The sequence below is a fragment of the Gossypium raimondii genome, chromosome 13 (genome assembly GCF_025698545.1).
Source record: "Gossypium raimondii isolate GPD5lz chromosome 13, ASM2569854v1, whole genome shotgun sequence".
NCBI lineage: Eukaryota > Viridiplantae > Streptophyta > Magnoliopsida > Malvales > Malvaceae > Gossypium > Gossypium raimondii.
Genome location: NC_068577.1, coordinates 35,318,011 through 35,345,982, shown reverse-complemented (window position 1 = coordinate 35,345,982; position 27,972 = coordinate 35,318,011). Strand labels below are relative to the sequence as shown.

Below are 27,972 nucleotides of genomic sequence, written 5' to 3'. Positions count from 1 at the left end.
GTGGATCTTTTCTAGCTCAGGTGGCAACAGCAATCTATAAGCAATCGACCCGATACGCTCTATAATCTCATACGGCCCAATAAATCTCGGACTCAATTTGCCTTTACGATTGAATCTAAGTATTTTCTTCCACGGCGAGACTTTCAAAAACACTTTGTCCTCAATCTGACACTCTATATCTTTTCTTTTCAAGTCTGCATACAATTTTTGACGATCCGCTATTGTTTTCAGACTATTGCGTATCACTTCCACTTTCTGTTCAGTCTCTTTAATAAAATCGACCCCATATATCTTGTTTTCGCTGAGTTCAGACCAATACAAAGGTGTATGACATTTAGGACCGTACAAAGCCTCATAAGGTGCCATTTTGATACTCGATTGAAAGCTATTATTGTACGCAAATTCAATCAGAGGCAAGTATCGATCCCACATACCTTTGAACTCAAGAATGCAACATCTCAACATATCCTCAAGTATTTGAATGATTCGTTCGAACTGACCATCTGTCTAGGGATGAAAAGCAGTGCTAAAATACAGTTTAGTACTTAGGGCATCTTGCAGTTTTTTTCAAAACCGTGATGTAAACCTCGGATCTCTATCCGAAACAATAGAAATAGGTACTCAATGCAATCTCACAATCTGAGAGATATATAACTCAGCAAGCTTATCAAGCGAATAATCCGTACGGACCGGAACAAAGTGAGCTGATTTAGTCAATCTATCAACAATAACCCAGATTGCATCTTTCTTGCTCGATGCCAACGGTAAATCGGATACAAAATCCATCGTGACTCAATCCCATTTCCATTCAGGTATCATGATCGGCTAAAGCAATCCAGAAAGTACCTGATGCTTGGCTTTTACTTGCTGACATATTAAACATTTTGAAACAAAGTAAAAAATGTCTCGTTTCATATCGTGCCAACAATAGTGTTGTTTCAGATCGTTATACATTCCCGTGCCACCCGGATGAACAAATAATCGACTATTATGAGCCTCATTCAATATCATCTGAATTAACTCTGAAATTTTTTGAACACATAATCGATTTTTGAATCTCAAACAATCCTCAGCGTCAACTAGAAACTCTGAATCAAAATTCAAGTCACACTGAACTCATTTTGCAATTAAATCATCATCGGCTTCTAAGCTTCACAAATCTATTGAACAAATAACGGTTTTGCTTTTAACTCAGCTATTATCGCACCATCATCAGACATAGCTATATGCGCATTCATTGCACGCAAAGAAAATAATGATTTTTGACTTAGAGCATCAGTAACAACATTATCCTTTCCCGAATGATAACCAATCACAAGCTCGTAATCTTTTAGCAACTCCAACCACTGTCACTGTCTCAAATTCAGATCCTTCTGAGTCATCAAATATTTTAGGCTTTTGTGATCAGAATAAACATGACATTTTTCACTGAATAAATAGTGGCACCATATTTTTAAAGCAAACAAAATAACTGCCAATTCCAGGTCGTGTGTCCGATAATTCTTTTCGTGCAGCTTTAGTTGTCTCGAGGCGTAAGCTATGACTTTGCCTTCCTGCATCAAAACACAACCTAAGCCACTCAAAGATGCATCACTATAAATGACAAATTCTTTACCCGATGCTGATACAACATGGCCTAGAAAACTTACTTCGTGTAACCAGAACTCACATTTACTGAACTTTGCATACAACTGTTTATCTCGCAAAGTTTGTAACACAAGTCTCAGATGTTCAGCATGCTCGATTTTATCACGAGAGTAGATTAAAATGTCATCTATGAATACTACCACAAACCAATCCAGATACTGTCTAAAGATCCGATTCATCAAATCCATGAAAACAGCAGGTGCATTAGTAAGTCCGAAAAGCATAACCAGGAACTCGTAATGTCCATGCCTCATTTGAAAAGTTGTCTTTGGCACATCAAAGTCTTTAACTCGCAACTGATAGTAACCCGATCTCAAATCTATCTTCGAAATCATTGAAGCCCCTTTTAGCTGATCGAACAAGTCGTCAATACGTGGCAACGAATATTTATTCTTTATAGTCACCTTATTGAGCTGCTGGTAATCAATGCACATTCTCATCGTTCCATCTTTCTTTTTCACAAATAGAACTGGCGCACCCCAAGGAGAGAAACTCGGTCGTGCGAAACCTTTATCTGTCAACTCTTGCAACTGTGCTTTCAACTCTTTTAATTCAGTTGGTGCCATACGATACGGAGCTATAGAAATCAAAGTCATCCTTGGTACTAACTCAATACCAAACTCTACCTCTCGAATAGGTGGCAAACCCGATAATTCTTCGAGAAACACATCCGAATACTCACACACAACTGGTACAAATTCAATCTTCTTTTCAGCCACTTTACTATCAAGAACATATGCAAAGTAAGCTTCATAAATTTTTGTTACATACTTTTGAGCCAACATCGAGGATATCACTGCCGATAATCCATTCAGATCATTAGATTCAATCCGAATAATCTTGCCATTCTGGCATCTTAAATCCGTAGGACATCCAAGACCAACACCTCGAAACGGTAATAATCCTAATGACATGTCATTTGTATCCTAGGTATTCACAAGGTTCATACGGGCCTTAATTCATATCCATATCATTTAATTACTTATGCATTACTTCATCACATGAATTCAACTATATAATTTTCCACTTTCAATCATAACCCTTAACTATAATATCATTGCAATATGATTCATTCCACAATTAAATATTTACTATGCAAATAAATCCAATCGAAACATACATAGATATTTAGTAATTCACAAAATAACAAAATAAATCAATTTATTCACTATACAAACTTACCTAAATCGAATCAAGCAAATACAACATCGATGACTACTCATCAATTTTTCCTTTTCTTCTTTTGTCTACCGATTGATCTATTTCTTAATATATATGATAATTTTAATCCAATTAACCATTAAAATAACTTAAAACATTTAAACTTATGCATATAAACCCTTTTATTTATATTTTATAATTTTACCCTAAACTTTTATCATTTATAAAATTTAGTCCCTAAAGCCAAAACTTATATATTTTTCACAATTAGCCCAAAAACCTCTATGCTGAATTCATTATAGTCCATCTACAGCCCCTAAACAACTGAATTTTACAAAAATTCCATGTTAATTTGTAATGGCCCAAATTTAATGTTATCGGAATAGTGGTTTCGTAACCACAAATCTGATCTAAAGAGAAAATTTATTATTAATTTTTATGATTTATCGAGTGATTAGATATAAGTATTAGAGTATTGATAAGAAATTTTATTGATTGCATGCCTAAATTGCCTATTAGGACTTAAATGCAAAAGTGGGTAAATATGAGTTTTAGATGATAAAGGATTTATTTGAAGTGCATAATTAAAGTAGAGGTGCTTAAATAGTAATTAGACCATAAAATTTCCATGGACAAAAATAGACATGCATAGATAAAAATAACTAAAGTTTTAATGAGGGTATTTTAGTAAGTGAATAATAAAAAGAATAAAAAGGGGAAAAGATGGCAAAAATATCATCTTCTCCATATGCTTGCTGCCGAATTTGAAGAGACTCCATAGCTAGGGTTTTCATACTTTTTCAAGCTCATAGTAAGTGATTCTAAGCCATGTTTTTAATGTTCTTTACGTTTTTGAGATCCCGGTAGCTTAATTTAGCTTATTCTAGCAATTATTTAACCTAGGGTTTATATTTGGAAAAATACCCATAGTTGAAAAGTGTTTATTTTGATGTTTTAAGGTATAATATGAAGCTATAAATTATGTTAAACAATTTTTGCTAGTCGATTATAAGCGAAAACGAGTAAAACTCCATAATCGGTAAAATACCTAATGTTCACAAGTACATGCTAGAGTGGGAATTTGATGTTGTCATAGAAGCGAAAAATGTTCAGCATGTTATAAAACATAAGAATATGAGATGAAGTTTAATTTCCGAGCCTTGGGGAAAAATGTAATTATGTAAAAGTTTAGGGGCAAAATTGTAATTTTGACAAAGTTAGAGTCTAGGGCTGTTTTGATAAATGTGAGTATTAAATAAGTTAAATTTTCTATTTTAGATCAAGAAGAACAAAACTCGAAGTTAGACAAAGGGAAGAATAAAGTTGAAGACTAAGTTGGTGAATTGGGCTATATTTGATACCGATGTAAGTTTACGGTAAATAAATACAATATTTCAATAATTTTCATTAATATTGTTATTTTCCAGAAAATATGAATTTATATTATGAATTTATTTAATGTTGATCCAAGCATGAAATGATATAGAATTAAAATTAAAAAGTCTTGTTGATATATAAGGATAGTACTGGATACGAATGTCATGACATTTGGGTAAAGAGGTCCCATGTAAGACCATGTCTGGGACATGGCATTGGCACCGAGATGAGAAGTCCCATGTAAGACCATGTGCAGGACATGGCGTTAACCGAGATGAGAGGTCCTCAGTAAGACCATGTCTGGGACATGGCATGGGAACTGACATGAGAACATCCCATGTAAGACCATGTCTGGGACATGGCTTTGGCATGTTATTATTAGAAGAGACCCGAGTATCCTTATTATTCCAATGTAGCTCAACGGGCTAATAAACGAATCATGTTTAGGAAGGTTCAGTTAAAAACATAAATGGCAAGCTCAGATAAGTTATAAGAGTTAAGAACTTATTATATTATCAATTGATACTCAACGTTTCAACAAGGGAAGAGTAAGTTTGATCACGAGTTAACTAAGTAAACAAGCAAGAGAATGAGAATGAGATTAATTAAAGAGTAAATTAGAGACCTTGACATTTGAGTATAATCATTTCTGTTAAATGTTGTTATTTATTTGCTAGTAAACTTACTAAGTTTAATGCTTACTTCTTTTATTTTTCTTTCTCTTTTAGTATTGCAAAGCTGCTTCAAGGATCCTAAAGAAATCGGAGATCGTCTACACTATCAAGAACAACTGCTCGGTATTTTATGATGAAACACGTTTGAGTTATGGCATGTATAGGGATTTAGTTATTTTGCATGTTTGTAATTATGATTTTGCTAAAGAATGGTGTGTAGGTATTTAATGATGAATGGTTATTAAAATGGTTAAGTATGAAAGTGTTTGTTGTTATAAAAGTCTAGGTGATAAATTATGTATGGAAATCATGAAAGGGTGAAATTTTGTAAAGAAACAGAATTCAGGCAGCACAGTGACGTGACTTTGAAAAATCACCTAGGATGGTATAAAATGAATTAGATGGTGAATGATATATGGAATTAAATATTTTTAGTCTATTTTCGTGGAAAAGTAACGGTATAGAAAAAGAAATTTTATATTTTGACATATATGAATTTTAGTGAGACAGGGTCAGAACTGTTTTTGGAGTCCCCTGTTCTGATTTTAGAAAATCACTACAAATTGTACAAAAAGATTTATGAGTTTTAATTTATATGTATGGATTTCTTATTGAGTCTATTTTCTGCAGGAACAAGTGAGAACACCATATGAAAATCCTACAATGATAAAATTTATTTTTAGTAACAAGAGGTCAGAACAGTCAATTAGTGAAACATGGGAGATTTTAACTAATAAACTGTACTAATTTGCTGAACTAAAAATTCTAAAAATTTTATGGTAAATATATATATGAGTCTAGTTTCAAGGAAAATTTACGGAGTTAAATTTTGAGTTCCATAGCTCGAGTTATAATTAATTTAGTAACTGCTGCGCGATTGGACAGGTTTGCTATAAATAGTGAAATTAATTTTCAAAGCAAATTTTTATGCTCCGAATTAATAAGATAAGCTAAGTAATGCCTCGTGCTCGACTCCAGCAACGGTCTCGGGTAAGAGGTGTTACATAATTTCTACATTATAACAATTCAATCATTAAGTTCAAAACTAACTAAAATTACTTTATAAAATGATCCTATTTGGCCATCAAACTCATGAATCTATCAACTAACTTCAAAAACACTTAAAATTCATTCATGTCAAGTCCTAAAACTTTTAACAGTTTTACAAAATAGTCCCTAGGTTAGCTAGATTAAGCTACAACGATCTCAAAAACATAAAATTTACTAAAAACGGGAGCCAAAATCACTTACAGGCACACCTAGAAGCTTGGATGAACCTTAAGCATGTTTAAAAATGGTGTAAACGGTGTTGGAAAAGAATGAAGAAGAAGTTGACCATCTTTTTCTTTTGTTTATGTTAACATATTTACCTATTTACTAATTTACCCTTAAAATTAACCTTGAATTTTAATCAAATCATAACCTTAACCGTCCATACTAATGGTATAATTAACTAATAAGGCCATTCAACACATTTAAACTAATAGTGATCGACTCTTTCAACTTTTACAATTTAGTCCTTTTACCTAATTAACAAACCAAACATAAAAATTACTAAATCAAACTTTAATACGACACTCTAATGGACTCGTAAATATTAAATAATTAATATTTACCAACTTACTGATCAAAATTATGATCTCGAAACCACTGTATTCGACACCACTGAAAAATAGGCTGTTACAATTGTGCTTCACTTCTACAAAGAATCCCATAAGCACTAACGTATAACATTTGACCAGAGTACTTGGCCTTTTTTAGAGTTCATCAACTAGATGTCGTTAGATAACTCTCATGTTGCTTTTGTAAGGTAATGCTTATTCTGGAAAAAAATATAGCAATGAGATATCTCAGTAGAGTCCCTCCAACAGGCCCTAGCCTCACGTTGGTTAGAAGAGGGCATTCAACATTAAGGACAAACTTGTGTTTTTTCCCAGCTCAAAACAAAGTGTAGGTTTTGTTTTCATTTCTTATAATTGTTTTCGTTCAATTTGTGTTATATTATATTATAAGTTGTAGCAGGGTTTATTTGACTATTATTTGTAATTTTGTATTATATTAATAAATCTACCAATAAAATTTCAATACAATGAGAAAATTTTAAAAATGATTACAATAATATTTTTAACAATAAAACTCTTAAATAATAAATTATTATCAAATAATAATTGTCAAAATTAATATTTACAAGGTAAATATCATACCCGCATATATATTTATAACTGTCATGATGATTTTTATTTTAAATTATTTTGTAAAATAGAGGTTGTTTTACATTTATATAATCATTATAACAAATTAGGATGTAAGGAAGATTTGAAAATATGTAATTATGATTTAAATATTATTATAATGTGATAAATCATGAACAAAAAAACATGTTTAAATCTTAAAAATAAAAGTATTAAAAGGGTAGGTAAAAGGAAAATAATTAAATAATTTTTACGATAGTAGATGTAGAAGGCATGCATTGTCGTAAGTGAAAGAAACATGATAGCAGAGGGTTTCCTCCTAACAAATGGGGTGGGGTCTTTAGTATTTAGATTATGGCCACGAAATAGATTATTAAAAGAGGTAGTGACAGTTGTTAATTTACAAGTTACAAGCAACCCAAAGTCTAATCTAACCTTATGTAATCTTACCCCACCAAACACAAAAATAAACGTAAAACATGGGGTGGGAGTTCCAAAAAGAAAATTATCACACAAATTTGGTCGGTGAGTCAATTATCCATATAATAAAGAAGATTATCCCAACTAACTTAACTAGAAACTTTGAATTTTAAAATAAAACCGTTGATTCAAACAAGAAAATCACCGACTTCTAAACATGGAGATGACACATGGCTTGTCACCCCACACGAAATAAATAGAGTGGATTACCGACACCCCTTGGTGATGTTGCTTGTTTGTATTACACCATGGAGAATGAATATTAATCAATATAACATATGTATATAAAACCAAAAATAGAGGAATATATGTAAGAAGGGGCACTACTTTTTTTAACTGCAATAATTTAATCATATTTTCTTTAACATGTCTTCCTTCAATGGTATCATGATCTACGTCTTTTGAAGGTTTTTGACGCGCACAAAACATATTTTTGTGAAAATTCACTAGACATTCACCATATCTTTTCTAAGCGAAGAAATTTTAAGAATGTGGTTTCCGATCACCGTCATAGAATTCATGCTTGTAATCTTTTAATTTTATTTTACATAATTTCTCCAAAGTTTTATATTTTATTCAATTTAGTCTCTAAAACCGAACCAAGTATAACTTTCACAATTGAGCTTTGTTTTTCATTCCAGTTTCAGTTATGTCCTTCTACAACCCTCAAAAATTCAAATTTATAGAAATTTAAAGTCACTTTTGACATGTTCACAATTTAGTCCCTAAATGCAAAAATTAACAAAATTTATTTTATCAAATAATTCTTAAACATTTCATAACTTCCAAATCTACCATAAACATTCAAAAACCTCAAATAACATCAATGGAAGCTTTTTATATCTTTGACAGTTTTGAAAATGGAGAAATGAGTTAGCTAGACATAATTGTAGCGATCTCAAAAATATAAAAATTACGAAAAATGAACATCAAAAGTACTTACATGCATCGTTGAAAGCTTAGACAAAGTTGCCTAATCTCAGCAATGGTGTTCTTCAGTTGGAAGAGAAGAAAATGATAAAAAGACAAAAAATGTAACATAATATAATTAAGACAAAAAATGTGAGCACTAACCATACAAATATTTAAAAGATGTTAAATTGTGACATTAGGCCTTAATTAATTATTAATTAAGCCATTTAACCTTTATAAATAAAAGCGATAAAATTTTACGATTTTTATGATTTAATCAATTTTCCTTAATTAACTATCAAATCGTTAAAATTTTCGAACCAAAATTAAATACACCTATACAACAACTCTGTAAATATCTCAATTTATGGAACAAGGTCCTAATACCTCATTTTCCGAAACTACTTGACTTTAGAATCGAACCACTTGTACTTAACTAATTATCCAATTAAATGAAATTATCAAATCAAAATTCACTATATCATAATACTTGGCTCGTAAATATTAAATAAAAATATTTACGGAATCACTCGTTGGAATTGTGGTCTCGAAACCATTATTTTTGACACCACTTAAAAACGGGCTATTAAAACTTTGCCCTGTTAGGAAATTTCAACCTTTAAATTTTTACTTGCGAATAGATTCGGGTAATGTGATCTCATAGATTTTTTTTGCTTTCCCACGTAGCTTCTTTAGTATCATGTCAGTGCCACAAAACTTTCACTAACGATACTCATTAAATTCCATAGTTCTTTTATTTACAAAGCTAAAATTTTGACTGATTCTTCTACATATAACAAGTCAGGTTGTATTTCTATCTCATCGAGAGTAATCATGTAAGAGGAATCTGATCTATACCGTTGTAGCATCGAAACGTGGAAAACATTATGAATCTTTTCGAGCTCCGAAGGTAATACTAGCCTGTAAACCATAGGACTAATTCTCTCAAAAACTTCATACAGCTAAACCGGAATACCTTCTTTCAAAGGGAGACTTTCAGAAATAATTTGTCACCAATCTAAAACTCGATATATTTTCTGTTTAGATCAGTATACAATTTCTGACGATCAGAGAAAACTTTCAAACAATATCAATAAACTGAACATTTCCTTCTGTTTCACATAACAATTCAGTTTCTGCTAATTTATTATCATTCAATTCTGATCAGTACAAAGGAATTATGTAATTGCATCTTCATAAAGCCTCATAGTGCCATTTTGATATTCCACTGATAACGATTATCAAATACAAACTTTGTTCACGGTAGAATTTCTTTTATACAACATTGTAGTTGCCTTCTAAAATCTAAATAACACGTTCAGATTGTTTATCAGTTTGAGAATGAAATGTTGTACATAAATTTAGTCTAGTACCCAAGGTCTTATGTAACTTACTCCAAGCCTGGAAGTAAACCTTGGATCAGAATAAGAAATAATATATATAACGGCACGGCGTGCAATCTAACAGTCTCAAAAACGTATAACTCAGTTAGTTTCTCAAGCAAATAAAGTGAGTTGTTTTCGTCAATTTGTCAACAATTACCCAGATTGAATATTTCTTTTTTTAGAGATAACAATAGTCTCGATATGAAAACCATTGTAACATGTTCTCATTTTCACTCGGGAATCTTAATAGGCTTTAGCAAACTTGACAGAACCTGATACTCAACTTTTGCTTGCTGATATATCAAACGTCTTGATACAACTCAGATACTTCTCGTTTCATTGCTTGCTATCAGTATCTTTGTTTCAAGTCATTATACATTTTGTTATCACCTGAATATATCGAATAAATACAGCTATAGGCTTCCCACATAATATCTCTTTTAACTTTAGGATCATTAGGTACTCATACTCAATTTTAGAAATCCAGACTTTCATCACTATCAATACTGAAATCAGTGATTTGACCATTCTGAAATGGCTCCCATTTAGCTAACAAATTCGAATTGATTCTCTGAAACTCTTGAATTCTCTAAAGAAATAACACTTTAACTCTCAACTCAACAATAATAGTACCATTCCGACTCAAACTCAATTGAATATTCATTGCCCTCAATGTGAACAAAGCTTTTCGACTCAACGTATCAACTACAATATTAGCTTTACTCGGGAGATAATCAATCACCAGATCAAAATATTTTAATAATTCTAGACCTCTATACTATTCCAAATTAAATTCTGGAACTTTTGTTAGCATAACTTTCAATTGTTCGAAACTCTGCTGATATTCACTCAGCCAAGCAAAACCGACCTTTTTCTATAACAATGATAAAACTATCATTAAAAAACTTAAATAACGCATCTATAATATATAATAAATCCAAAAAACTACACACTTATGCATTATTCCACTGAGATTTCCTAATTCATTGTAACACCCTATTTTGGCCCGGGTCTAAAAGGCCCAGACTACAACGGGCCTATATGCCCAAACCCCAAATCAAACAGAGGCCCAAAACCAAACCCCAAATTTAATAGCCCAAACAGTCAGAAACCCTAGGGTTTCTAAAGGTTAACATCGTCGCAGCTGCCTTCGCACGAGCCACATCCCCAATCTTCATACCTGCACATCAAGAAAGAAACGAAAAAGGAAACACAATCAAAGATCTCGAATCAAATAAGAAGAGATTTGTTCCTTTGTTTTTTATTTTGAAATGGCTATATAAAGCCATTGAAGATACTATAATGGGGGTCGGATTGGAAAATCAATAAAAAAAAGCTATTAGTTTCACAAAACAGAGAGTTCAAATAGGGAAAAAAGCAGAAATCGATTCAAAGGTTGCTATTAACAGTTTATTAATCTACTGTTAGATCATATGTTTTTTTTACTTATTTGCATGTGAATAAGCTAAGTAAAAAGAAAGAAACAACCTTTCTTTGATTCTGAAGCGATTGAAGGAGCCACCCCCGAGGATCGGTGGCCGAAAACCAAAGGGTTTTCGTGATTTCTTCGCTTCTTCTAATGTTTTTTTGGAATTTTTGAGCCCGGATTCGGGTTAAGGGGGGCCGAAGAAGTTGAAAAAGAAGTTTTCCCCTTTTTCGACCACCGCATATGGTGGTGCCGGCGCCGAAGATCGGCAGCCGGCGCGGTGGCCGATGACCGGACTCTGGCCGGACGTCTGAGGAGGGGAGAGAACTTTTTGAAGTTTTTTTTTGTTTTTTTTAAAACAAACTGAATTTTTTTTAACTAAAGTTTGGCTTAAATAGCCCTTCAAAACGGCACCGTTTTAAGCCTGGACCAACTTGAATCCGACCCGACCCGGCCTAGGATCCACGTGTTTTTGAGCGGATGGGCAAATTGCGCTTTTGGCCCCTCCGCCTTTTAATGTTTTTGCAATTGAGTTTTTTTATCTTCTAAATTTACCCTTTTATTTATTTTAAATTTCAATTTAGTCCTAATATGAACGACGCCGTTTAGAGAAGTAGGGAAAATTTCCTTTTAGTCCCTCTACGTAAACCGCGTGTTCAATTTAGTCCTTGTGACTTCAATTATTTACGAATTTGCCCCAGATTTTTATTTGCAGATTCAATTTAGTTTTTTTTATTTTTTTCTTAAAATTAATAATGTAATTATTATTTTTATTTTTATAACTTTCATATGTTTTTTATTAATCTATGTATATATGTATATATATTTTATATATATATATATATATATATATATATATATTTATTTTTAAAATATAATGTAATTATTATTTTATTTTTATATATTTGTATATATGTACATGTGTATATATTTATATTTTTAACGACTTTTTTTTACATTTATATGTATAAATGTGTATATTTATTCTCTTTTTTTAAATGCTCAAATACATATATTTTTAACACATGTCTTATATATATACGTTTATATCTTTCTTTGCATTATATATTTTATTATATAATTTTATAATCCAAAGTTTTATATGTAAATCACATGTATATTTTTTAATCTTCATAATTTCTATGTGTATACTATATACCTTCTTTTCTTTATTTATTTTGCTTGCTTTCTTCATTCGCTATTTAATTGTGTTTACATTTATATTTTTTATTCATTTGATATGTTGCATGTCATGGATTATTTTTTATATATTCATTTCGTTTATTTATTTTATATTATTTATATGCCATTGTTGTATTTGTTATTGTGACATTCATACATACAATACGTCATCTTTTTACTCGAATTTAAAAATAGAACTTTTCAAAACAGAGATAATACTCGTATTTAGGATTTTCGAGAAAATTGAGCCCTAACGTATTGGGTTCCGATTTTCTTCGTTAAATCTAACAATCGAGAATTTCTCTTTGATCAAAAATAAAATAAAAATTTGACATCGGGAATTCAATATGTTGTGTCCTAACGTATTGGATGTGACGCGTTGATTTCTCGAGATAAAGATTTTCTAAAAAATAAAGGAAATATTCAATGTTTGGGATATTAAGAAATCGTGCCCTAATGTATTGGGCTGCAATTTCTTCATAAATTTTAAACGATTAAATATTTTCTTAAATTTTATTACACGAGTTTTTTGGACCAACTCATCTTGAAAAGAATAAAATATTGTGCCCTAACGCATTGGGTGTGATATTTTTTTTTTCAAGATGAGAAAGTCTTAATAAATAATTTAATTTAACTAAGGATCATATTTATTAACTCTCGACATTAAGACACTAATTAATCAACTTGGTACCAAATTTTGGGCGTTACGAGGGTTCTAATTCTTCCTCGTACGTAACTGACTCCCGAACCTATTTTTTCTAAAAATCGTAGACCAAAATTATTTTAGGTGATCCAATCACACCTTAATAAAAGATTGATGGTGACTCTAAATTTTTATCGACAACTAATTTTTATTTTTTTCCAAAATAAAAGTTGATTTCGACATTCACAATTATCATCAACTTGTGTGCTCTCGCATATACACACGTATATGTAAAAGTAATAATTAGTGAATAGTCTCCCATCACATATGCCCTTGCAAAGTGAGACATACTTGAATAGACTAATTTATATTTGGATGAGGGCATATTTTGTGAATGAAGTATATAATTTTATTTGTAACGGAATTTAAATAAAATTTAGATTTGATGCAGGGTTCAATATGTATATATTAAAAGTATAATAAAAAATAATTATTAAAAAAGAAATATTATCGCTTTACTTTTTTTGGGTGGGCCAACGCGTTGTTTAGATTCCTAATTCCTATATAAGCCCCCCCACCTCCCCACATCCTTCAGCACCTCAACTTCCACTTGCATAATACCAACTACCAAACCAAAACACCAATTTCCCCTCAAAACTACAAGTCCCAACCTCATTTTCCTTCAAACCAAACACACCCTTTTACCATCATGGCCCCTAACATCACCACTACCAAAGCTGCCACTGTCACTGCCAAGGCTCCCAAGAGGGCTTATGTTACGTTCTTGGCTGGGAACGGAGACTACGTCAAGGGCGTGGTGGGTTTAGCCAAGGGACTGAGGAAGGTGAACAGCAAGTACCCACTTGTCGTGGCGCTTTTGCCCGACGTCCCAGAAGAACACAGGAAGATTCTGGTGGACCAGGGCTGCATAATCCGGGAGATCGAGCCTGTGTACCCACCTGAGAACCAGACCCAGTTTGCCATGGCCTACTATGTCATCAACTATTCCAAGCTGCGTATCTGGGAGGTATATTTTCATATCTTCTTCTTTTTTTTTTTTGCATGTTTGAAAATGAATCATTTTCTTACTTTTTTATATTCAAAAAAAAAAAAATCTGCAGTTTGTGGAGTATTCCAAGATGATATACTTGGACGGAGACATCCAAGTATTCGATAACATAGACCACTTGTTTGACATGGAAGATGGTTACTTTTATGCTGTGATGGACTGCTTCTGTGAGAAAACATGGAGCCACACCCTCAGTACAAGATCGGCTACTGCCAGCAGTGCCCTGATAGGGTCCAATGGCCTTCGCAGCTTGGTCCTAAACCTCCTCTTTACTTCAACGCTGGAATGTTTGTATATGAACCTAGCCTTTCTACATATGAGGACCTCTTGACTACCCTCAAAGTCACCCCTCCTACCCCATTTGCGGAGCAGGATTATCTGAACATGTACTTTAGGGACATTTACAGGCCCATCCCTCCCATTTACAACCTGGTGATGGCCATGCTATGGCGCCACCCTGAGAACATTGAGCTAGACAAGGCCAAGGTGGTTCACTACTGTGCTGCTGGCTCCAAACCCTGGAGGTATACCGGCAAAGAAGACAACATGGACAGGGAAGACATTAAGACGCTGGTGGCTAAATGGTGGGAGATTTACGATGATGAGTCGCTTGACTACAACAATGTCGTGGCTTCTGGCCAAGCAGCAGAAGCTGATGAGGATAAGCAAAGCGGCCTGCAACTGCTTTTGGCAGCTTTGTCAAAGGCCGGCGGCTTTGTTCACCGTATTAACGCCCCTTCCGCTGCTTAATTTGGTGACGATACAGATTAGTAATACAATACAATCCACCTAAGCTAAAGCAGTGTAGGAATGAATGTAAATGTGTTCAATTTTTTTCTTGTTTGTAGTATGTATTTGATCTGTCCTTCCATTTTGAAATGGACAGATGTTTTATCATCAGGAACATAAGGACTGTTATATGTTGTCCTTGTGTCTGGTTTGATTAGTTTTTTTTGTTTTTTTTTTACATAAAAATGAATATTGGTATACCATTTATGGGATAATATATAGTTTTTTCTTTTAAATTTGTTATTCAGCCTCCGATGCACCAACCTTTTTCCTAGAAGTTGAATAATGAAGTAAATAAAATTAGCCCTTGTTTGATGGACTTGTCACGTACAAGTGAGGAGCTCCGCATAGCAGAGTCTGCAAAACGTGTATTACATTGTATAGTTACAACACAAGGAGTTAATTCAAGTCAGAAATACATGAAAAATGAAAAATATGGTAGTTGATTCCCTATTTGAACCGCAAAAGACACTCACTTCGGTAAACACATTTAAGGATTGGAATATTGGATTACCCAAAGTTGATCGAAATATGAGAATATTTGGACTCGAAATTTGATGTGGGCTAAATTATTAGGTCTGTTTTTATATTATGGTCAGCCTTGCATAAACATTTTTTTACGCCGACTTGATCCTAAAATTTAATGATAATTAACCCAATTATCATTTCGTGAAATCTAACCCAAACTTCCTTTAAAAAAAAAAGGGAAATCTAACCCTAACCCTACTTCCATATCCTAATTCGTAAAAGCCCAAACTCGTAAGTCCATCACTCAAAAGAAAATCTATTTCTGTTTGCAGGAGAATATAATCACCGTCCATTCTAAAAATTTTAGTCGACAAAGGGATTCAATTTCCCTTTACCAATGGCCCATAACGACGGTAATCCTCGTACATACATACAAACATGGGCAGTTGCGATGCATAATTCACCCACTCATCCATTAGAATTTTTAGATCAACCAAAACTACTTGGTCTCAGTCTGTCATTCATGCAATTCACTGCACCGTCTCAGAACGTAGTTACGCAGGAGCCACTACTTAATACTAAGCTACCCCTTGATGGTGCAGTGATGGGTAAAGAAAGAGAGTGTACCAGAAGCAGAGAGCAAAGGAAGAAGAAGATGATTAACAACAGCGGGTAAAAAATGATGTGGAATGCCACATTAGACTCCATTAGTGGGTTAGTAGTGGGGTGCCTAAAATATTAAAATATTTAATTATTGTAACAAAAATGATTAAATTATAAATATTTTTATTTGGGTGATTATAAAAATTGAATGATGAATCAAGTAGTATACTTTAATTTTAAAAAAAATTGGATAATTGAAGCAGATCCTTTAACTAATAAATGCATTTTGTATAAAACATGTCAATGCAAATTGTGTGTTTGTCGGATCATTTGGGTTGATTTCGTTCCACCCCGACTTATTATTACTATTATAATTATACAGAAGGGATTCTTGAAACTCAGAATTGCTTGGATAATACTGGTATTGAGAAACATTTTAAGTCTGTTGAGTGACGGAAAGCAGTCACATTGTCACTGGCTCTCCTCTTGTCCTCAATGGTTAGGTGCTTTGTGGCTTTAACCTTGCAGCAAACAAACCAGTCACATTGTCCAAAACAAAACTACTTTAATGTCTCTAAGGTATAAACATGTGAAATGGCCGAGATCCTAAGAAGTGAAGGAGACTTACGCAAAATAAAATGAAATGGCCTCACTCTTCCCACCTCAGCTCTACTTGCTTAAAACTTTTCTTGAACAAACAAGAATCAACATAGTATTGATAATGGAACAAGTAAAAAATGTAACATGTTACTATGAAATGTCAACAATGAATTCGTTAATTAACTCTGAACAATGAATTCCATCTACAAAGCATATCTAAACACAAGCTCATCCATTTCATTTAAAAGTTGTCGAGCAAAAGCAAAAAAACAAAACCCCAATAACGCAACATATCATAAAATAGAGATATACATATCCGAATTCCACAAAGATTGCTACCCCAAATGTAAATGTCACCGACCTTCTACCAACCACCTCAAGCCTAGGAAAAATACAATGAATGGAAGCGAGAATTAGAACAGAACAATATCAATAAAGGACACACGTATCAGTCTGAACCTACCTTGTTAGCTATGTTGTTGGAGAGCCAGTCCAGACCCTCATACAACCCTTCACCAGAGGTAGCGCATGTACTCTGAATATACCTGTGACTCACAAGAGAGATTTTAAAACAGAACAGACAACTGGCAGACCAATCTAGAAATAAACAAACAGGGAAAAGGTTATACCAGTGGCGCTGACGGAGGGAATGAAGACCAAGTTTATCAGTGATCTCAGCAGCATTCATAGCATTTGGTAAATCTTGCTTGTTTGCAAATACAAGCAGCACAGCATCCCTCAGCTCATCCTACACATATTATAAGCAACAAAATAATTGAAAATAGTAATTACACATGCATAACAGCTACATGTAGACCTCATTATTGAAAATTTCAAGTTAACAGAGAAACCAAACCAACAAAGTTCAAAGAAGCAAACTGGCACCTCATTTAGCATACGGTGAAGCTCATCCCTGGCCTCAACAACACGATCACGATCATTGCTATCCACAACAAAGATTAGCCCCTGAGTATTTTGGAAGTAGTGCCTCCACAAAGGTCGAATCTGAAAGTTCCCATAAAGCCATTAGAACAAGACATGCTATCAGACTCGAGATATTTCACTCCTAAATTTTAAGAAACAGGCAAATGCAAGTGTTGAGAGCTGGACTGCAATGCAACATGGCGCCAACCACTGTCGAGATCAACAGCAGCTATCGAGCTCAACTGTTTTTGCTTGGCATGCAAGGTTGATTTTTGGACCGAATAAAGCAATCAGTTTTTAGCTATTTTGTTGTAATGTTATTTAGCTTAGTCCAATTGTAACTAACTCTCAAAGTTAGTAGGATTAAGTTTGTGACTTGATTTTTGATGTAAAAGCTGAAATGTCAGCTTATCTTTGTAGTTGTTTAAGTTTGTATTAGTTTTAGTTAAGTGAGAGCAGTTATGTCATTAGGTAACTGTCAAATTAAGCCAAAAATGTAACTCTTTTATATTTTCAAAATTTGAATGAAAATTGTGATGTTCAGTTACGATTTTCCTGTTGTACATTCAAGTTTCATTTGCTGCTCTACCAATTTTTCTTTTTTGCTTCGATCAATCTTGCTTCTGCTTGGTAAATTTGTTTGCTCGATGCTGCCAATGTTCCAACAAATGGTATCATGAGCCCGAATCTTTGAGGGGCCTATGCATTCTGTTGTTTTTCAAACCAAAAGCAAAGCTAAAATTTAGAAGTGATCGAGGCCTTTGAACTCAGTCTAGCAAAATGAGTTTCACTCCACCACCTCCACCAGTGTTCACTGGAGAAAACTATCACATTTGGATAGTCAAAATGAAGACTTACCTCCAGGCACATGATCTCTGGAGTGTAATCGAGAATGATGCTAAACCACCTCCATTGAGGGCCAATCCCACCATTGCACAGATGAGGCAGCATGCTGAGGAGAGAGCCAAGAAGCATAAGGCTATGACCTGCTTGCAAAATGGAGTCTCTGATGTGATATTCACTCGCATCATGGCCTGTGACTCACCAAAGCAGGCCTGGGAGAAGCTGAAGGAGGAGTTCATGGGGACTGATAAGACAAGGCAACAGTAGGTGATCAATCTCAGGAGAGACTTTGAGAATTTGAGGATGAAAGAGTCTGAGACCATCAAGCAGTATTCAGACAGGATAATGGCCATTGTCAACAGCATAAGGCTCTTGGGAGTGGATTTCACAGAGAGCAGAGTTGTTGAAAAGGTCATCATAACTCTCCCTGAGAAATTTGAGTCAAAAATCTCTTCACTTGAGAACTCGGGGGACTTATCAGCCATTTCATTGTCTAAGCTGATAAACTCTCTGTATACACTTGAGCAAAGGAGGGCAAATAGGCAGGAGGAGAATCCTGAGGCTGCTTTTCAGGTTAAAGCCAGTGAAGGCTCGAGTGTGAGTACAAAAGGCAAAAAGCCTTGGCACAATAGAAGGGCCAAGTCAGGAAGAGATGAAGCAAAAAGGGTTTTCCCACCATGTGTTCACTGCAAGAAGACAACACACTCAGAAAAATACTGCTGGTTTAGGCCAGACATACAATGCAGAAACTGCAAGCAGTTTGGTCATGCGGAGAAGGTGTGCAAGGGCAAGCCAAAGGAAACCACTCAGCAACAAGCTCGACCTGCTGAGGATTTGCAAGCTCAGGAGGAGCATGTATTTACTGCAACCTGCTTTGTTGGCACAACAAAGGCCAACAATGATTGGCTGCTAGACAATGGTTGTTCACACCATATGGCAGCAGATGAGAAGCTATTCAAGGGCCTAGACAGAAGCTTCCACTCGAGGATCAGAATTGGGGACGGCAAGCTGATTGAGGCTAAGGGCAAGGGTAATGTGCTGGTTAGCACTGGTTTAGGTAACAAGCTGATCTCAGATGTGCTTTTTGTACCTAACTTAGACCAGAACATGCTTAGTGTAGGCCAATTAGTTGAAAAGGGCTATACATTGGTTTTTAAAGGTGGCTGCTGTAGTGTTCAAGATATGCATGGTCAAGAGTTAGTCACAGTCTCTATGACTGATAGGTGCTTTATGCTGGATGTTAGCCAAGTGGAAAGAAAGGCATACACCAGCCTTGTTGACAGCACTGACTTGTGGCATAGAAGACTAGGTCATGCCAATTTCAGATCTATTGATCTGTTGCATAAACTGAATTTGGTTGATGACATTTTAAAAATTGAGGCTAGTGGGAATGTTTGTGAGGTTTGTCAGCTTGGTAAGCAGGCTAGACTGCCTTTTCCTGCTGATAGTACTTGGAGAGCTCAAAATAAGCTCGAATTGGTGCACTCTAATGTCTGTGGCCGTATGAGAACACCTTCAATCAATGAGAACAGGTACTTTGTCCTGTTTATAGATGATTTAACAAGGTTGTGTTGAAGCAGAAGTCAGAAGTGTTTGAGGCCTTCTGCAAATTTAAGGCATATGCTGAAAATCAGTCAGGCTGCAAAATTAGAGCCTTGAGGACTGATAATGGCTCTGAATATGTGTCTGAGAGATTTCAGAAGCTTTGTGATAGTGCTGGGATTCACCATCAGCTTACTACAGTCTATACTCCTCAACAGAATGGTGTCTGTAAGAGGAAAAATAGGACTATGCTGAACATGGCCAGGTGCCTATTGTTTCATGGCAAGCTTCCAAGTCAGTTTTGGGCTGAGGCAGTTAACACCTCAGTATACCTGCTCAACAGGCTGCCAACTCGAGTAGTCAAGGATAAGACTCCTTTTGAAGCTTGGCATGAAGCCAAACCAGTGGTAACACACCTGAAAGTGTTTGGTTGTGTGTGTTATGCTCTTGTTCCAGTGGAAAAGAGAACCAAGCTCGAGAGCAGGGCAACTCCAGGAATCTTTGTTAGCTATAGCAGCAACAAGAAGGGTTATAGAGTGTATGATCCTACAGCAAAGAAGGTTCAAGTCAGCAGGGATGTAAAATTTGATGAAGAAAAGGTGTGGAATTGGAATGGTGCTGAAGCTGACATGCCTGAAATGGACCAGTTAGACTTGGTTGCTGAACCTACAGAAGAAGGATCGAGTGATGATGTTGTTGATGATACACCAGTGAGGGGCACCAGAACTTTGGTGATGTCTATCAGAGGTGTAATGTTGCTGTGATTGAGCCTTCAGACTTTGAAGAGGCTGCCAAGGACAAGAACTGGATGAAAGCTATGGAGGCTGAGCTGGAAATGATCAACAAAAATCAAACATGGGAATTGGTGAGCAGACCAGAACACAAGAAGGTCATAGGAGTTAAATGGGTGTACAGAGCCAAGTACAATGCTGATGGCTCATTGAATAAGCACAAGGCAAGGCTTGTGGTGAAGGGCTACAGTCAGCAATATGGGGTGGACTTCTTGGAGACATTTGCTCCAGTAGCAAGACTGGAGACAATCAAGCTTTTGTTTGCTTTAGTAGCTCAGAAGCAGTGGAGGGTTCACCAATTGGATGTAAATTCAGCATTCCAAAATGGCTTTCTTAAGGAGGAAATCTTCATTGAGCAACCAGAAGGTTTTGAAGTTGTTGGACATGAAGACAAAGTGTACAGGCTGAGAAAGGCCCTTTATGGCCTGAAACAGGCACCAAGGACCTGGTATGATAGAGTTGATGCTTACCTGATCAAGCTTGGATTTGTGAAGAGTCTTAGTGAGCCTACCCTGTATGTTAAGAGGTCAGAAGTTGAAACCTTGCAGATTGTCTCCTTGTATATGGATGACTTGTTGGTGACAGGGAGAAAGTTGAACTCATTGATGAATTCAAGCTTCAAATGCAGCAAGTGTTTGAGATGACTGATTTGGGGGTCATGACATACTTCCTTGGCATGGAAGTTCACCAGTCTGATCGAGGCATCTTCATCAGCCAACAAACATTTTCTTTAAAGATTCTAGGCAAATTTTGCATGCTTAACTGTAAAGCAGTCAACACACCAGTGGCTCAAGGAGAAAAGTTGACAAGCAGTGGAGATCAGTAGAGAGTTGATGAGAGGCACTATCGAAGCCTAGTAGGTTGCCTGTTATATTTGACAGCAACCAGGCCAGACATCATGTTTGGTGTTAGTCTGCTATCTAGGTTCATGCACTGTTGTAATGAGGCACATTTGAAGGCTGCAAAGAGGGTCCTTAGATATATCAAAGGCACTGCTAGCTTTGGTGTGATGTTTGAAAGTGGGAAGGAACTGAAACTAGAAGGTTACTCAGACAGTAACTGGGCAAGATCCCTCGTTGACATGAAGAGTACCTCTGGATACTTCTTCACACTTGGATCAGGCATGTTTTGCTAGAGTTCAAAGAAGCAACAAACTGTTGCTCAGTCCACAGCTGAAGCAGAGTACATGGCTGCAGCAGCAACAGTCAATTAGGCCATTTGGCTTAGGAAGTTACTTCAGGATCTTAATGAAACACAAGCTGATGCAACTGAACTTTGGGTGGACAACCAGTCAGCAGTTGCCATAGCTAAGAACCCTGTGTTCCATGGTAAAACTAAACACTTTAAAATTAAGTTGCATTTTGTTCGAGAAGCTGAGCAAACAAGGGAAGTCAGCCTTGTGCATTGTAGCTCTGGAGCACAATTGGCTGACATACTGACCAAGCCCTTAGGGGCTACTCGATTTGAATCATTGAGAAGTAAAATTGGAATGTGTTGCATACAATAAAGGCAAGATGCCGAATAATGCAACAGCCACGACATGGATAACCTCTCCTCATACCACCAAAGGATAAACTAGAAAGGCGAGGTGGCATTAGTAGATGTAGATTATGATTATCTTATATGCTGATGCCATGAGCATAAGATCGTCCCTAAGCATATCCATTAGTTGAAACATCAATGTATTGTACAGTTTACCCAGGGTAAAATATCATGTTCCATCAAGCAATAAGACCCAGGGAAACAATATAATGGTAAAATGATGACTAATTATGGTTTGTTCTGCAACATTTTTCGGGTTCCCGTAATATTACCTTGTCCTGACCTCCAACATCCCAAACGGTGAAGCTAATGTTCTTATATTCCACAGTTTCCACATTAAACCCTGGGAAAGGTAGCAGTGCCCTGATAAGGTCCAATGGCCTTCGCAGCTTGGTCCTAAACCTCCTCTTTACTTCAACGCTGGAATGTTTGTATATGAACCTAGCCTTTCTACATATGTGGACCTCTTGACTACCCTCAAAGTCACCCCTCCTACCCTATTTGCGGAGTAGGATTATCTCGAACATGTACTTTAGGGACATTTACAGCCCATCCCTCCCATTTACAACTTTGGTGATGGCCATGCTATGGCGCCACCGAGAACATTGAGCTAGACAAGGCCAAGGTGGTTCACTCTTCAGGTCATTGGCTCCAAACTCGGAGGTATATCGGCAAAGAAGACAACATGGACAGGGAAGACATTAAGACGCTGGTGGCTAAATGGTGGGAGATTTACGATGATGAGTCGCTTGACTACAACAATGTCGTGGCTTCGCCAAGCAGCAGGTGATGAGGATAAGCAAAGCGGCCTCGCAATCGCTTTTGGTAGCTTTGTCAAAGGTCGGCGACTTTGTTCACCGTATTAACGCCCTTCCGCTTCTTAATTTGGTGACGATAAAGATTAGTAATATAATACAATCCACCTAAGCTAAAGCGGTGTAGGAATGAATGTAAATGTGTTCAATTTTTTCTTGTTTGTAGTATGTATTTGATCATCCTTCCATTTTGAAATGGACAGATGTTTTATCATCGTGAACATAAGGACTGTTATATGTTGTCCTTGTGTCCGGTTTGATTAGTTTTTTGTTTTTTTTACATAAAATGAATATTGGTATACCATTTATGGGATAATATATAGTTTTTTCTTTTAAATTTGTTATTCAATCTCCGATGCACCAACCTTTTTCCAGAAGTTGAATAATGAAGTAAATAAAATCAGCCCTTGTTTGATGGGCTTGTCACGTACAAGTGAGGAGCTGTGCATCTTCTTGAAAAACAACACTAAGAGCATAATATAATGAAAATTTTTGACGGAAAATACTAAAAAAAAATAATTTTCAACATTTTAAGAATAGAGATTAAACATCATATTTTGTGAAAATACAATAACTAAGGACGTATTTTAACCTAAAAAGATTTAAGATTAGTGACAACCTTTTTCCTTTAACAAAGTATACTCGTCTTCAGCCTAGAATGATAGTAATACTCATGCAAAAATATTCAATGGGCACCTGCGTTGCACCACACGCACAATCCATCGACCGATCCATACCAATTAGGTTTCATAAGCATAATGACATTTTCAACCCTCCTTGAACTATAAAAAAAAAAACATTTCAGTTTTTCTTTTCTTAAATTAGCCTTTAAAATTTTAATTTTTATCAAATTGATCAGTTGATGAACGGTTAACTTTATTCACATGAATGTCTAGATGTTGATGTGATAGTTTACATGTATATCAGGTCAATAATTAATTAATTTTTAAAAAATTAAAAAATTTATATTATAAAAAAATTAAAATATAATTTATAAGAAATAAAAAAAATTAAAGAATATAATCAATAAAAATAATAAGATTATAACTAAAGAAAAATCATTATTAATTAATAATGAAAAGCTTTAAAAATATTACAAATGATTTCGATGAAGTGGAACCATTCTCCATAAAATAAAATAAAATAAAAAACCAGGAGAAACGAACAAAGTCACAAATTCGCTTCAAACATTCAAAATTCTCTCATTCCCTCCATGGCCTTCCATCCCTATTGCAAATCCAAAACAAAAATGGCAGCTTTCAAATCCGATTTTATCACAAAAGAACAAAAAATAAAAAGGAGACTTTTTGAAGAGTTTCAAAGCATTAGAGATAGCTGAAACAGGGGTCAACCAACAAATTTATTCCAAAATTGAATTAATTTTTAAAAAAAAAAGAGATATTAAATAGTATTTTTTTTAGAAGCTTTACTTTATACTAATTTATAATTTAATCATTTAAAACTAACTAGAACTGTAATTTTCTATTTTAGAGTGCTCAAGGCACCTGTTTGTTCCCCTCTTATTCGCCTCTAAGCTGAAATCTTTGCTTTGGTAGCAGTAATATTAATCAAATAGTTGATACACTAAACAGTAAAAAATGATGATGCCCAAAGCCCAAATGGTGAAAATAATCAAATAGTCAAAAACAAAGACGCGTGATTAAATGATTTTAAGATTTGTAGTTTAAATCATTCAGGAAAAATCTTCAAACAATTCAAGGGATTTTTCTTGAAAAACATGTGATTAATTTTTATTATATGTGAGCCTAAAATTAAACCTAAAATAATGAGAGAATCCGAACAGTGAAAGGGGAGACCTCAGCAAGAGGAAACACATACCGAAAATCGAAGATGATCTGACGATTGAAAAAGGATATTAGAGTTTGAGTAATTCAAGAGTTTAGTTTTGTTTTCATGGATTTTTAGTGGTTTTTGAAGCGAACTAATCATGGATTTGAAAACGGTAGAGAGAGTGTGATGTAATCCTCAAGGCCTGATTTTCAGACCTATGGATGTGATGGACATACACTACCTCAAGGCTCAATAACAAGGTCAAAGGCTAAGTAATTCAAACCAAGATTCGATCAAAAATAATATGTGAGGATGAATCTTTTCGAAGAAAGGGGGAATGGTACATGTGTGAAATTTATTAAAGTCAATTCAACTAAACTACTGATCTTCAAACTGAAAAGATTAGTCAACTTGTGACGAATTTTTGAATGAGATCCAAGAATTTATGGGCTTAGATGTCTGAATAGCGGTTGAAGATCTATCTCTTACCTTCAAAATGCACTTTGAATCCCTAGATTTTGAGTTCGGGAGCTTAAGTTATGACCGTTTTAGTAAAGACTGCGCAAGTAGAATTTCTGGATGAGATTATTATAGAAATTACAAGTTTGGAGTTTTTAATTCGAGTTTAAATCATATTGAGTTCGGGTTTTAGGCTTAATTTTTATTATATATGAGCCTAATATTGTATTTATCAGCTCTTATTATTTTATTATTTTATTTTAAATTTTTTTATAATTATTACGTATTTTAAGTTATTTACGAGTTTCATGTCAATAAGAAAATTTAGTTTAAAACTACTTTTGTTTAGGATAATTAAAGTTTTAGTATACTTAATAGTTTTATTTAGATTTATTTAGCTAGCCTATATAAAAGCCTTTACATTGTACACAATTAAATAAAAATTCATCATTATTCAACTTCTCTTTTAAGTTAATAAATTCTCTTTAAGTTTTTCTTTTAAAGAATTTTTTTGAATTTTATTTTAGAAGAGTTTTAACAATCTTTTCAGATTGTGGGGTGATCTTCAAATTTTTCCTACTAAGTTTTTTTTGGAGGGGAAATTAGATCCACTTGAAGGGGGTTGTAGATTCTTTTTGTTTTCAAGTCGCAAGTCGCAAATTTGACTTGCTGCTCTAAACGTTCGAAAAAAAAATTTGAATTTTGACACAACTTGAAACGTAAGCGAATCTAAATCAAATAACAAAAAAAATTAAAGAAAAGAATTAAAATAAATAAAATAAATAAATCAAATAGAACAATAAATCAAATACTAGAATAATAGAAAAGAAAATAAAAAAGAAAATAAAGAAGATAGATGAAAAAGATGGAACGTGATGTGTAGAAGTCCTAAAGAGCCTTGAAAATAAGAAGAATCCACAACTCTCTTTAAACGACTCTAATTTCCCTTCTGAAAAAGAAAACTTAGGAAAAAAATTGAAAATTATCCGCACAATTTGAAAAGATTGCTAAAACTCAAAAGAAAACTTAAGAAAAATTCTTTAAAAGAAAAATTCAAAGAGAATTTATTAATTCAAAAGAAAAGTTGTTGAAATAATGAATTTTGATTTAATTGTGTACAATGCAAAGGTCTTTATATAAGCTAACTAAATAAATCTAAATAAAACTATTAAGTATACTAGAACTTTAATTAACCTAAATATTTAAACTAAATTTTCTTAACATAAACCGCTAAATAACTTAAAATACTTAATAATTATAAAAAATTAGATTAAAAAAATAAAATAATAAGAGCCGATAAATACAATATTAGGCTCAAATATAATAAAAATTAAGCCTAAAATCCGAACCCAATATGATTTAAACTCGAATTAAAGACCTAAAACTCATAATTTTCGTAATAATCCCGTTCAGAAATTTTGCTTTAACAATCTTCACTAAAGGTCATAACTATTTTCAAGAGAAACAAACAGAAACATCATCCAAACCCCGTACTAATTAAGAGATAATTAATTTTTAGTAAAGAAAGGTCGAAGCTGTCAAACAACAGAGTAGGGATAAATTTGAAGATTTTACTATACTTATTAGCTAAATATTAAATTCTGAAATTTTTATGGTAAAAAATATTTGAGTATAGTTTCAAAAACATCAAGAGGATCTTAATTTAGAATTCAGTAGCTCAAGATATAAATAATTTAGTGATTATGACTCAAGTGGACAACTTTGATATGAACATAAGTAAATAGTGGAATTATAGATAATATTAAATATAAGCATGTTATATACATTAAGTATGTGGAATGGAAAGGAGGAGGAGGAAAATATATGAATATTCAGCTAGCATGAGTTTACATTAAATATGGCTAATTTGCATGTTTTAGGTTTAGGGACTAAATCGAATAAAAGTAAAATTTTAGGGGCAATTTTGTAAAATGTCAAAATGACCAAATTGTATGAAATGGGTTCTTTTACTGTCTAAATTAATATATATTGAAATAAATTATTAATATCAAGTGGGTTTAGAACTTTAATTTTGTTGTATGATGATATTATAAAGTGATTTTGTTAAATATTAATGTTAGTATCAAATTGTGAAAATAGTTAAAATATTAGGGTTTGGTATTAAATTTATGTTTTAATTAAGGGTTGTATGATATCCTAGAATATTTGCATAAATTATTAATTGAGAAAAATTAGTTGATTTGATAGATTAACTAGTTAAGGGACTAAATTGTAAAAGTTGTAAAAGTTGGGGTAATTGTGTAAATTCAAAAATTGAAGGGTATAAATTGTAAAATAAATTGAAACTGAAATATATGCTAATGAATGAGTAATTTTATATTTTAGATCAAGATTTCGTAGATACTTGTGAAAAAGGAAAAATAGTGGAATAGTCCCTAAACTCCTGCAATTATTACAATTCAATTCAGGTAAGTTCGTATGGTTAAATTTTAATAATTATATTGAATTGGAAAATGATGTTACGTATTTAATATATTGTTGAAAAATGGAATGTTGTTATATTATTATGTATTTAGCATATTGTTAAATTATGAATTGAAAAGAATATCCGGTTAAAGTGGAAAGCGGGATTGAGTACAATCGTTCTATGGCAAAGGATGAATTGACGGAAAATTACCCAAGTAAACTGAGTTTCA

At 34.0% G+C, this 27,972-nt stretch overlaps 2 protein-coding genes across 2 annotated transcripts; one reads left to right on the top strand and one right to left on the bottom strand.

Annotated features, from left to right (window-relative positions):
* The first annotated feature begins 13,672 nt into the window (after window positions 1–13,672).
* LOC105783571 (galactinol synthase 2) lies at window positions 13,673–15,154 on the top strand. The gene is given in 3 exon segments (XM_012609111.2): window positions 13,673–14,106; window positions 14,201–14,333; window positions 14,336–15,154. Coding segments are annotated over 3 exon segments (1,014 nt in total). The 5' UTR covers window positions 13,673–13,788; the 3' UTR covers window positions 14,899–15,154.
* A 1,607-nt stretch (window positions 15,155–16,761) lies between these two features.
* LOC105781554 (ADP-ribosylation factor 2) lies at window positions 16,762–22,834 on the bottom strand. Its single transcript, XM_052627078.1, has 6 exons — window positions 22,797–22,834; window positions 22,523–22,670; window positions 17,494–17,613; window positions 17,238–17,356; window positions 17,072–17,153; window positions 16,762–16,990 (listed from the first exon to the last, which is right to left on the bottom strand). The coding sequence occupies exons 1-6, from the start codon at window positions 22,832–22,834 to the stop codon at window positions 16,985–16,987; spliced, it is 513 nt and encodes a 170-aa protein (XP_052483038.1). The 3' UTR covers window positions 16,762–16,984.
* Between the last annotated feature and the right edge of the window lie 5,138 nt (window positions 22,835–27,972).

What these genes read in the sequence shown, in the direction of transcription:
- LOC105781554 (XM_052627078.1), bottom strand. Translation starts at nt 22,834, where the DNA reads ATGGCCATCACCAAAGTTGTAAATGGGAGGGATGGGCT. An exon ending in GTAAATGGGAGGGATGGGCT is followed by an intron (nt 22,671 to 22,796) that starts GTAAATGTCCCT and finishes CAAACATTCCAG; the next exon opens with CGTTGAAGTAAAGAGGAGGT. An exon ending in TTCACCGTATGCTAAATGAG is followed by an intron (nt 17,357 to 17,493) that starts GTGCCAGTTTGC and finishes TAATATGTGTAG; the next exon opens with GATGAGCTGAGGGATGCTGT.